We start from the raw sequence: 14,376 nt of genomic DNA on the forward strand, positions 1-14,376 counted from the left end.
CTCTCTTTTATTAAGAATTATCTCCAAAATCCTTCAAATTCAGTATACTGCTAAAACAAATAAGTTCTTAATTTGTAGCTGTTGACTGTCTTTGAAAATGTTTAAAAGAAGGAGAATGAAAGGAGAGGAGGGAAAGGAGAAGAGGATGGAGGGATGCATTTCAGCTAATTTTCTCATTTGAGGACTTTTTTTTAAAATAAAATTTATTTTTATTATTTTTTTAATTTTTATTTTTACTTTATTTTACAATACTGTATTGGTTTTGCCCTACATTGACATGAATCCTCCATGGGTGTACATGCGTTCCCAAACATGAACCCCCCTCCCACCTCCCTCCCCATAACATCTCTCTGGGTCATCCCCGTGCACCAGCCCCAAGCATGAGGACTTTTATAACCCCTTATTTTTCTCCTTCAAAACTTCTTCTTTTTTAAATACTAAGTTTTCAAGTTTAGAATTCTCATCTTTCTATCCTTCCTTCATTACATTGCTGTAGCTTAGTTTCCATTTCTTTTTTTTTAACAGACAATTGAAAATGTTAATAGCCTGAAAGAACAAGAATCAAGGGTGGTGACTTTAAAATACCCATTCCATAGTGGGATGTTGAAATCTTTCTTGTCTCTATCTATCCCTAAAGCTGTATGTTTAAAATATGGTTTAAGACTGTATTCTAGAGACTTCAGCACTCAAATGTCTAACTGAAGGAATATTATCATAAGTGTATACTGAGTACTGAGATTTTATTTAGTCAGTCTCAGTTTATAACAGATAAAAATTGGCAAAAACCTAAAACTCTACTAATAGGAAATAAGAAAATTGTGTTTTGTAATGTAAAATGTAACAGTTTTCAAAAGGCTGCAAAAAGGAAACATCTCTATTATGTTCTTGAAATGTCATTAAGTAGAAAAAATTAAGTATAACAAAGTATAAAAGGATGAATCCACTATAGTTTTTAAAATTATATGATATATATTTGTATAGTCACTGAAATAAAAATGGAAATGTGAAAGAAGGCAAGGACTGAGCAGGAGAGAAATTCCACTTCTTGGTTCATATTTTTAATGTCTGAACTTCTTCAAATACATATTTATAGCACATGGGATTTAAAAGTATTAATAAATTACATGACCTAGGCAATGATGAAAGACTTTCTTTGTAAGATACCAGCTGGAAAAAAACTTTCTTGCAAATCTGAAAAACATCATTGCATGGCTCCTTCATTTAAATCACAATTTCATAGAATATGCTATTCTTGGTACCAAAACTTCTGATACTTTAAAGACATATTTCACTGTTCTAAGGCATGAAGTGTTTTTGGTGAAAAACAAAGATTTTTCTAATGTGTTCTTTGTGATCACCTCCCCTGCTGCTGCTGCTGCTAAGTCGCTTCAGTCATGTCCGACTCTGTGCGACCCCATAGATGGCAGCCCACCAGGCTCCCCCGTCCCTGGGATTCTCCAGGCAAGAACACTGGAGTGGGTTGCCATTTCCTTCTCCAACGCATGAAAGTGAAAAGTGAAAGTGAAGTTGCTCAGTCGTATCCGACTCTTAGCGACCCCATGGACTGCAGCCTACCAGGCTCGTCCATCCATGGGATTTTCCAGGCAAGAGTACTGGAGTGGGGTGCCATTGCCTTCTCTGGATCACCTCCCCTAACCACAGTTTATAGATACCCTATACCAAATAGGGTGCCATGGTGCCACTGTTTTGGCTTTAGGGGAGCAGATTCGAGTCCACACAGTATACACCAAATGTGTGTAAAGGTCATTGTCTTTGGAAATAAGTCAATTCTAAAACTGAATGGAAATGAGAATGGCCTGGATCAGCCATGAAGTGTTAGTCACTCAGTCGTGTCCGACTCTTTGCAACCCCATGGACTGTAACCGCCAGTCTCCTCCATCCTTGGGATTTTCCAGGCAAGAACACTGGAATGGGGCTTTCTTCTCCAGGGGACCTTGCTGACCAACGTCTCGAACTTGGATCTCCTGCATTGCAGGCAGACTCTTACCATCTGAGCCACCAAGGAAGCCCATAAAATCCTGAATAAAAATCACAAAGTTGGAGAACACACATTAAAAAATTTCAAGATGTACTACAAAGGTGAAGTAATTAGTATGTGTAACATTTGTATAGGAAAATATATATACAGCAATGTAAAGAATAGAAGGCCTAGAAATAAATCTTTATTAATATAATCATTTCATTTTGGGCAAAGTGGTAACATAATTTAAAGAGGAGAGTAGGACCCATTGAGTACGTTAAGTTGGAGCAACTGGTTATACACATATACTATGTCTCATATTAAATATAAAGCATAAGAACCATGTGAACATCTCAATAGATCCAAAAAAAGCTTCTGACAAAAGTCTTCATTCATTTATGATTCAGTTCAGTTCAGTAGCTCAGTCATGTCTGACTCTGTGACCCCATGAATCGCAGTACGCCAGGCCTCCCTGTCCATCACCAACTCCTGGAGTTCACTCAAACTCATGTCCAACGAGTTGGTGATGCCATCCAGCCATCTCATGCTCTGTCATCCCCTTCTCCTCCTGCCCCCAACCCCTCCCAGCATCAGAGTCTTTTGCAATGAGTCAACTCTTCACGTGAGGTGGCCAAAGTATTGGAGTTTCAGCTTCAGCATCAGTCCTTCCAATGAACACCCAGGACTGATTTCCTTCAGAATGGACTGGTTGGATCTCCTTGCATCCAAGGGACTCTCAAGAGTCTCTCTTGTGGACTCTGTGGGAGAGGAAGAGGTTGGAATGATTTGGGAGAATGGCATTGAAACATGTATAATATCACATATAAAACGAATCGCCAGTCCAGGTTCGATGCATCATACTGGATGCTTGGGGCTGGTGCACTGGGATGACCCAGAGGGATGGTACAGGGAGGGAGGAGGGAAGGGGGTTCAGGATGCGGAACACGTGTATACCTGTGGCAGATTCATATTGATGTATGGCAAAACCAACACAATATTGTAAAGTAATTAGCCTCCAATTAAAATAAATAAATTTATATAAAAAGAAAAATTAAAAATATATATATACTATTCTAATTATGAGCAAAAAAAAAAGAGAAAGTCTTCTCCAACACCACAGTTCAAAAGCATCAATTCTTTTGCGCTCAGTTTTCTTCACAGTCCAACTTTCACACCCATACATGACTACTGGAAAAACCATAGCCTTGACTAGATGGACCTTTGTTGGCAAAGTAATGTCTCTGCTTTTTAATATGCTATCTAGGTTGGTCATAACTTTCCTTCCAAGGAGTAAGCGTCTTTTAATTTCATGGCTGCAATCACCATCTGCAATGATTTTGGAGCCCAGAAAAATAAATTCTGACACTGTTTCCACTTAAAAAGCTATAAACAAGATCAGTATCGAGGGAACATACCTCAACATAATAAAAACCATATATTGGGAAACATTAAGGGCAGGAGGAGACGAGGGTGACAGAGGATGAGATGGTTGGATGGCATCATCTACACAATGGGCACGAGTATGAGCAAACTCTGAGTGAAGAACAGGGAAGCCTGGCACACTGCAGTTTATGGAATTGCAAAGAGTCAGACGCAATGTAGCAACTGAACAACAACAGTGGCAAACTGACAGACAATCACACACTCAGTGACGAAAAGCAGAAAACATTTCCTTGAAGATTCCAAACAAGATGTAATGGATCTTGATGTAAGGATGCCCAGTCTTCCCACGTTTATTCAACATAGTATTGGAAGGTCCTACGCACAGCAGTCAGAAAAGAAAAAGAAATAAAAGGAATTCAAATTGCAAAAGAAGTAAAACTGTCACTGTTTGCAGATGACAAGACACAATATGTAGAAAATCCTAATGAAACTACGAAAAAACTGCTAGAACTAATAAATGAATTCAGTAAATTTATAATACTGTATGATATCACTCATATATGAAATCTAAAGAATCAACAAACTAGTGAAAAAAGCAAAAAAGAAGCACACTTACAGATATCCCAAAAGAACTAGTAGCTACCAGTGCAGAGAGAGAAATGGGGAGGAGAAGTATAGAGATGAAGATTTTTAAAGGGTTATTATGGAATTATATGAAATCATGTACATGAAAATTTTGAAATTTGTAAAGCACTATAGACTCAAAAGAATCTTTCATTGAACAAAAAAAGAAAGCTAAATAAAACAATTTTCCCTAAGGAAAAGAACACACTCAGAGAAAGACAAATACTGTATGATATCACTTATATGTGATTATAAAAAATAAAACAAATTATTGAAAATAACAAAAAAAAGAAACAGACTCACAGTTACAAAGAATCTATAGGTTAGCAGCAAGGAGAGAGTAGGTGAGGACTAAGAGAGGTGTAGAGAATTAAGAGAAACAAAACCACTATGTAGAAAAAAAATAACCTACAAGATATATTGTTCAGACAGGTATTATACCCAATATTTTATAACTATAAATGGAGGATAACCATTAAAAATTGTGAATGACTATGTTTACAAAGCAAGATAGCTACTGAATGACACATGGGGAAAACGCTGGGCTCAGAAAGATTCCTCCCCAGGTTCAGTTCAGTTCCGTTGCTCAGTCGTGTCCGACTCTTTGCAACCCCATGAACCACAGCACGCCAGGCCTCCCTGTCCATCACCAACTCCCAGAGTTCACTCAGACTCACGTCCATCAACTCAGTGATGCCATCCAGCCATCTCATCCTCTGTCATCCCCTTCTCCTCCTGCCCTCAATCCCTCCCAGCATCAGAGTCTTTTCCAATGAGTCAACACTTCGCATGAGGTGGCCAAAGTACTGGAGTTTCAGCTTTAGCATCATTCCTTCCAAAGAAATCCCAGGGCTGATCTCCTTCAGAATGGACTGGTTAGATCTCCTTGCAGCCCAAGGGGCTCTCAAGAGTCTTCTCCAACACCACAGTTCAAAAGCATCAATTCTTCGGCACTCAGCCTTCTTCACAGTCCAACTCTCACATCCATACATGACCACAGGAAAAACCATAGCCTTGACTAGATGGACCTTAGTCGGCAAAGTAATGTCTCTGCTTTTGAATATGCTGTCTAGATTGGTCATAAATTTTCTTCCAAGGAGTAAGCGTCTTTTAATTTCATGGCTGCAATCACCATCTGCAGTGATTTTGGTAGGACAGCATAAAACTTGGTCCCTCTACCTCAGAAAGGAAATCTTATTCAAAAGGCATGGTTGGGCAAAACTTTTGCATACTGAAGTGCTAAGGGAAAAAGGGCAGAAATGAAGAGATGTTTGCTGGAAAATGAGCAAGGTTGTTTCATGTCATCTTAATTTTTTCAGCAACACTTTGAGATGAGTTTTCTTCAATCAAATTGTCTTCTCTCAGACACATGTACCCCAGTGTTCATTGCAGCACTGTTTACAATAGCTAGGACATGGAAGCAACCTAGATGTCTATCAGCAGATGAATGGATAAGAGAGTTGTGGTGCATATACACCATGGAATATTATTCAGCTATAAAAAGGAATAACATTTGAGTCAGTTCTAACGAGGTGGAATGGCATGGATCACAAATGGTATGGACCTAACAGAAGCAGAAGATATTAAGAAGAGGTGGCAAGAATGAACAGAAGAACCATACAAAAAAGATCTTCATGACCCAGATAATCATGATGCTGTGATCACTCACCTAGAGCCAGACATCCTGGAATGTGAAATCAGGTGGGCCTTAGGAAGCATCACTATGAACAAAGCTAGTGGAGGTGATGGAATTCCAGTTGAGCTATTTCAAATCCTAAAAGATGGTGCTGTGAAAGTGCTGCCAGCAAATTTGGAAAACTCTGCAGTGGCCACAGGACTGGAAAACGTCAGTTTTCATTCCAATTCCAAAGAAAGGCAATGCCAAAGAATGCTCAAAATACTGCACAACTGCACTCATCTCACACACTAGTAAAGTAATGCTCAAAATTCTCCAAGCCAGGCTTCAGCAATAGGTGAACCATGAACTTCCTGATGTTCAAGCTGGTTTTAGAAAACTCAGAGGAAACAGAGATCAAATTGCTAACATCTGCTGGATCATCGAAAAAGTGAGAGAGTTCCAGAAAAACATCTATTTCTGCTTTATTGACTATGCCAAAGCCTTTGACTGTGTGGATCACAAGAAACTGTGGAAAATTCTGAAAGAGATGGAATACCAGACCACCTGACCTCCCTCTTGAGAAATCTGTGTGCAGGTCAGGAAGCAACAGTTAGAACTGGACATGGAACAACAGATAGGAAATAGGAAAAGGAGTACGTCAAACAGGAAAAGGAGTACGTCAAGGCTGTATATTGTCATCCTGCTTATTTAACTTCTATGCAGAGTACATCATGAGAAATGCTGGGCTGGAAAAAGCACAAGCTGGAATCAAGATTTCTGGGAGAAATATCAATAACCTCAGATATGCAGATGACACCACCCTTATGGCAAAAAGTGAAGAAGAACTAAAGAGCCTTTTGATGAAAGTGAAAGAGGAGAGTGAAAAAGTTGGCTTAAAGCTCAACATTCAGAAAACAAAGATCATGGCATCCGGTCCCATCACTTCATGACAAATAGATGGGGAAACAGTGGCTGACTTTATTTTTCTGGGTTCCAAAATCACGGCAGCCATTAAATTAAAAGACACTTACTCCTTGGAAGGAAATTTATGACCAACCTAGACAGCATATTAAAAAGCAGAGACATTACTTTGCCAACAAAGGTCCTTCTTGTCAAGGCTATGGTTTTTCCAGTAGTCATGTATAGGTGTGAGAGCTGGACTATAAAGAAAGCTGAGCACCGAAGAACTGATGCTTTTGAACTGTGGTGTTGGAGAAGACTCTTGAGAGTCCCTTGGGTTGCAAGGAGATCCAACCAGTCCTTCCTAAAGGAAATCGGTCCTGAATGTTCATTGGAAGGACTGATGCTGAAGCTGAAACTCAATGCTTTGGCCACCTGATGTGAAGAGCTGACTCACTTGAAAAGACCATGATGCTGGGAAAGATTGAAGGTGGAAGGAGAAGGGGATGACAGAGGATGAGATGGTTGGATGACATCACCAACTCAATGGACATGAGTTTGGGTAAACTCCCAGAGTTGATGATGGACAGGGAGCCCTGGCATGCTGCAGTTCATGGGGATGCAGAGTCAGACACAACTGAGACACTGAATTGAACTGAACTGAATGAGGTGGATGAACCTGGATCATATTATACAGAGTGAAGTAAGTCAGAAAGAGAAACATGAATACATTATATTAATGCATATATATGGAATTTAGAAAGATGGTAACGACAACCCTATATGCAAGGCAGCAAAAAAGACACAGATGTAAAGAACAGACTTCGGGGACTATGTGGGAGAAGGCAAGGATGGGATGATTTGGGACAATAGCACTGAAACATGGATATTACCATATGTAAAATAGATAACCAGTGCAAGTCCGATGCATGGAGCAGGGCCCTCAGAGCTGGTGCTCTGAGACAACCCAGAGGAATGAGGTGGGGAGCGGGGTGGGAGAGGCTTCAGGACGGGGGGCACATGTGAACCTGTGGCTGATTCATACCAGTGTCTGGCAAAAACCACCACAATACTGTAAAGTAATTAACCTCCAATTAAAATGAATCAATTAATTATTTTTAAAAGGGGAAAAAATGTCTTCTTTCACAAAATTGAAAGGCAGAAATATCGTGCAGGTGAAGGAACAAGGTAAAAACCCTCAAGGCGAAAAAAAACAAAGAGGAAAAAGGAAACTACTGGTAAAAGAATACAGAGTGATGATAGTAAAAATGATCCAAAATCTCAAAAATAAAGTGGAGAAAATGCAAGAATTATTTAACAAGTTAAGTAGGACCTAGAAGAAATACAGCATAAACAGTGTTGAGCAACACAATTACTGAAATTAAAAATACTCTAGAAGGAATCAATAGCAGAATAATTGAGGTACTATGTTGTACGCCTGAAACTTACATGCTATTGTACATCAACTATACCTCAATTTAAAAAAAAAATTTTTTTTAAGACAGTTACTGAGAGAGAAGATTTAAAAGTTCTCGCTGAAACAAATGAATACATTTTAACTATGTGGGTTTATGGATATGCTGTTAACTAACATTATTGTTGAAATCACTGTGCAATAAATATGTCCATAAATTCATTGTGTTGTATACCATAAGCTTGCACAATGTTATGTCAATCATCTCAGTAAAGCTGGAAATTGGTTAAGAGCTACTTATTAGATGAATGAATAGAAACAACAGCAACACGAAAACCACAGAAGAGTAAGCGCAAGAGGCAGGACTGAAGCCCAGGGCTTTCTGTCTCTATAGTACTTATTCTTAATATGTAGACTGAAATTCTTTAATTAAATTCAGATCTAAAGAAGAAGACACAGATGTTTTGTGTGAGACAGTGCTTTATTCTGATCAGCAGCAAAATGTTTCACATTTCCTATAACGTTGTGGATGATGTTTACAATAACACACAATATTTCCAGTATAAAACTCAAAACCCCTTCATGGATCACAGCCTTGTCATGGTGAAGGGGCTTGAGTAATCCAGTGAAGCTATGAGCCAAGCAATTAGGTCCACCCAAGACAGAGGGGTCATAGTGGAGAGTTCTGACAAAACATGGTCCACTAAAAAGGGAATGGCAAACCACTCCAGTATGCATGCTGTGAGAAACCTCGTAAACAATATGAAAAGGCAAAAAGATATGGTACCAAAAGATAAGCCCACCAGGTTGGAAGCTGTCCAATATGCTACTGGGGAAGAGCAGAGGGCAACTACTAATAGCTCCAGAAGGAATGACATGGCTGGGCCAAAGTGGAAACAACACTCAGTTGTGGATGTGTCTGGTGGTAAAAGTCCAATGCTATAAACAGCAAAATTGCATAGGAACCTGGAATGTCAGGTCCATTAATCAAGGTAAATTGGACGTGGTCAAAGAGGAGTTGGCAACGATGAACACTGACATCTTAGGAATCAGTGAACTAAAATGGGCAGGAAAGGGTGAATTTTGGAAGCAGTAACAGATTTTACCTTTCTGGCATCCAAAATCACTGCAGACAGTGACTGCAGCCATAAAATTAAAGGACACTTGCCCCTTGGAAGGAAAGATATGACAAACCTAGACAGCATATTAAAAAGCAAAGACATCATTTTGCCAACAAAAGGTCATATAGTCAAAGCTATGTTTTTTCCAGTAGTCATGTACAGATGTGAGAGTTGGACCATAGAGTTGGACCATAAATTTGAACGCTGAAGAATTAATGCTTTCAACTTGGGGTGCTAGAGAAGACTCTTGAGAGTCCCTTAGACAGCAAGGAGATCAAACCAGTCAATTCCAAAGGAAATCACCCTGAATATTCATGAAAGGACTGATACTGAATCTCCAGTACTTTGGCCACCTGATGTGAAGAGCTGATTTATTAGGAAAGACCCTGATGCTGGAAAAGATTGAAGGCAGGAGGAGAAGAGGGTGGCAGAGGATGAGATGGCTGGATGACATCACCAACTCAATGGGTATGAATTTGAGTAAGATAGTGAGATAGTGAAGGACTAAGAAGTCTGGTGTGCTGTAGTCCATGGGGTCGCGGAGTCGGACATGACTTAGTGACTAAACAACAAGATACTCTAAAAGAAACTGTATCTCACGTTTTGGTGTCAGAAAGAGCTGTTATGCTCATTTTAAGATGAAGACACTGAGACTCATAGAGGCTAAGTAACTTCTAAAAAGCAACTACCTACAAAGTGGCCAGGCCAGCATGCTAATAAATGGTATCTGTTTCCTCAACACTTAACCTCAAAATGCTGCTCTGAGACTGAACTCTGAAATACATTTTGTCTGAAAGTAAGTATGTGTCAGTCGCTCAGTTGTGCCCGACTCTTTGCGACCCTATGGACTGAAGCCCACCAGGCTCCTCTGTCCATGAGATTTTCCAGGCAAGGATACTGGAGTGGGTTGCCATTTCCTTCTCCAGGGGATCTTCCCAACCCAGGGATCAAACCTGGGTTTCCTGCATTGCAGGCAGATTCTTTACCATCCGAGCTACAGGGGAAGTCTTAGCTAATTACAAGAATAAATTTTGCCTGACCCTGTGCTTTAAATATACACTGTGCCTGCCAAGTTATGTCCGACTCTTTGCGACCCTTTGGACCACAGCCCCCCAGGTTCCTCTGTCCATGGGATTCTCCAGGCAAGAATACTGGAGTGGATAGCTGTGCCCTCCTCCAGGGAATCTTCCCAATCCAGGGATCAAACTCAAGTCTCTTACATCTTCTGCATTGGCAGGTGAGCTCTTTACCAGTAGCATCACCTGGGAAGCCCTAAATAAACACTAATATTAACCTAATCCCACACATTAAAAATTCTAATCCACATGCCTCCACAGACACTGGGAAAATACACACCATTGTTCTCCCATTGAATTCCTTGAGAACTGCAACCTCCCCATATTGATCTATAACCTGAATGGATCTAGACTACACTTGGATCCACATCTGAATCCCCCAAAATTAAAATATTCACCCAGATAAACGTGTTTCTACCCTTGATAACCCATAGTTGGGGAAACTGAAGCATGACCCTAACATGTCATAGTGAGGTTCAGAAGCTCTGAGATTAGTCCCAGCATCTAAACAGGAAGCCTCAGGGGTCCCCTGTCCCCATGGAGTCAGCAGTGCTGGCTGTGATTCCTGCTTTCTCTACCTGCTCTCTACTCCCTCTCCAGGGACAAATTCCCCTGAGAGGTCATCACACCTCAACTCCCTCAGCCTAACAAGTGCCCCAGAGGCCAGTAGAGCAGACCTCAGACTCATGAGAAGCTGGCTGGGCTTCCTCAATCAGAAGAGCCCTCCCACTTGAGTCAGAGCATCTCTGCCTTCTGAGATCTGGAGCTGGGAGAGCAGCAGCGAGCCCAGGTGTTGAGGTCAGGGAAAGGAAACGTGTTATCCCTTTGGAGAAGCAAATCAGCTCCTCCTCCATCCCTGCTTCTCTCCTTGTCATTCAGCCCAGAAGCTCATGGGAGACACACAAGGAAGCTGAGCTTTGGCTGAGATGCAGACTTGACCTGATGAACAGATGTGGTGCAGATCAGCTCCTGAAGGGCCTGGGAAGGGAAGAAAAGCATCTGGACATGGAGGTGAGCTTCAGTGCTGGCCACTCACTTGGCTACTTCAACCTAGTTTAGCATCTTATTCTATTCCTCTCCTATACTTTCAAATATCTCGTGGATTTGAGACATTATAAGGTCCAAGTAAAAGTTCTGTGTGGCACTTGGTTTTAAGTCCTTCCAGTTTGACCTCAAGATCCTCTATTTCATATATTTTGATGAAAGAAAACCCCATCAGTAAAAGGAAAAGAAGATCCTATTCTCAGCCTGATTAACACACCTTGTGCTTTTAGAATATTCTTCCTGATTCTCAGTTCCAAAACCTTTCTCCTTTCTTCTAGTCACCAGCATGGGAGTTCCTCACATCTACAACCTGCAGCATCCGATCCAACTAATTCACCAAATTCCCACTAACATTTGTAGTCCACGTTTCCCAGATTGCACACTCTGAGGACGATAGCATCCCATGAGCAAATGAGAATGAAGTTCTCATTCTGTGCCCAGACAAGAGAATAAACACAGTTGAACTGCATTCAGTATTTCTCTTAGATTTCCCTGTTGGCTGTTTTGATAAGCCCTTATTTGTTTCTCATACATATAAAGTTAAAGTATAGTTATAACAACTGAATTTGATAAGGAATGATGGTTCTGTGACTTCCCCGTCAAAAATACTTCCATCTCAACTTCCCAGTCACCTTCATCTGTTATACTGCTTTATTTTTTTTAAATAAACCTCTCCCCACCTGATATCATATTATATAGTCTGCTTGTTAATGACCAAAATTGCAACATGAACTACAGAAGGACCAAGATTTCTTGCTTTATTACTGTGTTTCCAGAGGGAAAACAGTGCTTTTCCCAGAGTAGAAACTAAGGAACTTGAATCAGAGAGGTTCACCTGCGATGATTTTTAAAGGAGAACTCTTCTTTTGTCCCTCCAGCTTGCAACATAAGGCACTTACGATGCCCATGGATTTGGGAAGGGAGGACCACATCAAGGACCAGGAGGTTGGCAAGCTTTCCCTGCACAGCTCTTAAGGCTGACCAAATAGAGGAAACAAAGACTTGCTGGGTATCATGACTTGGGCCATGGAGTCAGAGCATAATAAATAACGAAATGTCTTGGGTATAACTAGACCTGAGTCAATCAATGGAAAGACTCAACCAAACCAGCAGTGTCACTGAGTTCATCCTCCTGGGACTCTCCTCCCGGCCTGAGGACCAGAAGCCACTCTTTATTCTCTTCTTCATCATATACCTGGTCACCATAGCAGGGAACCTGCTCATCATCCTGGCCATCCACTCTGACCCCCAACTGCACACCCCCATGTATTTCTTCCTGAGTGTCCTGTCTTTCACTGACATTTGGTATACAACAACCATTGTCCCCAAGATGCTAGTCGACTTCCTGTTGGAGAAGAAGACCATCTCCTATGCTGGATGTTTGACCCAGATGTATTTTATATATGCCTTGGGCAACATTGACAGCTGTCTTCTTGTAGTCATGGCTTTTGACCGCTATGTGGCCATCTGTGACCCCTTCCACTATGTCACCATCATGAGCCACCGCCGCTGTGTCCTGATGGTGGCCTTCTCCTGCTCATTGCCTCACCTCCACTCACTCCTACACATACTTCTGTTGAATCAGCTCATCTTCTGTGACTCCAATATTATCCATCATTTTCTCTGCGACCTCAGCCCTCTGATAAAATTGTCTTGCTCTCCTACATTTGTCAATGAAGTTGTGTTGATGACAGAAGCATCTGCTTTTCTGGTGACCCCCTTTCTATGCATTGTTTTCTCTTATATACGAATCCTCCTTGCGGTTCTCAAAATTCCCTCAGCTGCAGGAAAACGCAAAGCCTTCTCCACGTGTGGGTCTCACCTCACTGTGGTAACACTCTTTTATGGAAGCATCTTCTATGTCTATTTACAGCCTGTGTCCACCTACACTGTCCGGGACCACATGGCAACAATTGTTCACACAATTTTATCCTCCATGCTCAATCCTTTTATCTACAGCTTAAGAAACAAAGACCTGAAACAGGGTCTGAGGAAGCTGGTGGGCAGGAGACATCTCCAGGCAGCAACCTCTTGATGAATACACATGTGGAATCTGCTCCACTGGAATCTGGTTTCTGTGATTCTTGGGAAACAATCAAGCTGCTGGGGGTTAGCATCTTCAACCCATGGAAGACAAGGCTATTGTGGACACTTAAAATCCATTGATGATGGTCCATCGATTGGCTCTGCCTCTGGCTACAGTCATGATGCTCTTCACCACTATTTCTCCTCTCTCATATGAAGATTCATCACTTTCCTCTCTTCCAAATGTTGCTTTAAATTAAGCCTTTTCCCACAGATATTTCCTAACAGATTTTTCTTTTGTTGAGAATTAGCCTCAAAAATCTTTCACATTTCTGTATATTGCTAAAAATAATTACTTAATTTATTTGCTGTTGAGTGTCCTTGACAATGTTTGAAAGAGGAAAGAATGAATAGAGAGGGAAGAAGAGGAGGTGTACCTTTTAGCTAATTTCCACAATCTGAGAATCTTTATAGTTCCTTATTTTTCTTTTTAAAAATTTTTTCTTGCTTAAAAATTGTTTTCATTATTATTCTTTTCTTATCTACCCTTCCTTTATTATATTGCTATGGCTTTATTTCTTTTCAAATCCATTTTATTTTTTTAAGTTCAGTTCAGTTCAGTCACTCAGTCATGTCCAACTCTTTGCGACCCCATGGACTGCAGTATGCCAGGCTTCCCTGTCCATCACCAACTCCCAGAGCTTGCTCAAGCTCATGTCCTTTGAGTCAGTGATGCTATCCAACCATCTCATCCTCTGTCATCCTCTTCTCCTCCCACCTTCAATCTTTCTCAGCATCAGGGTTTTCTCCAATGAGTTTTTTTCCAACGTTTTTTTACCAAACAATAAAAAATGCTAATGGACAGAAGGAACAAGTGCAACAATGATAACATGAAAATTATCCATTCCACAATGGGGATTTTGGAAACTTTGTTACTTCCATCCATCCATAAAGTTGTGTGTATAAAAATATGTGATTTAATATTTTATTTTAGAAATTCCCACTTTTAAAAGTCTGACTTATAAAAATATTATCATAAATGTACATACAATATTGAGGATTTTTTTAAAGTGAGTCTCAGTTTAAGAGATAAAAACTAGCAAAAAACCTAAAATCCCAATAACAGGAAAAAAGTAATTATGACCAATTACATAGAATGTAACCATATTCAACAACTTGAAAGAATCAAA

The 14,376-nt window shown here is 40.4% G+C and overlaps 1 protein-coding gene across 1 annotated transcript; it reads left to right on the top strand.

Annotated features, from left to right (window-relative positions):
• Nucleotides 1-12,248: 12,248 nt before the first annotated feature.
• On the top strand, nt 12,249-13,196 carry LOC101121084 (olfactory receptor 1L8-like). Its single transcript, XM_004007197.1, has one exon. The coding sequence runs from the start codon at nt 12,249-12,251 to the stop codon at nt 13,194-13,196; it is 948 nt and encodes a 315-aa protein (XP_004007246.1).
• The last annotated feature ends 1,180 nt before the right edge of the window (nt 13,197-14,376 follow it).

This window comes from Ovis aries, chromosome 3, assembly GCF_016772045.2.
Source record: "Ovis aries strain OAR_USU_Benz2616 breed Rambouillet chromosome 3, ARS-UI_Ramb_v3.0, whole genome shotgun sequence".
NCBI lineage: Eukaryota > Metazoa > Chordata > Mammalia > Artiodactyla > Bovidae > Ovis > Ovis aries.

What these genes read in the sequence shown, in the direction of transcription:
- LOC101121084 (XM_004007197.1), top strand. Translation starts at nt 12,249, where the DNA reads ATGGAAAGACTCAACCAAACCAGCAGTGTCACTGAGTTCATCCTCCTG.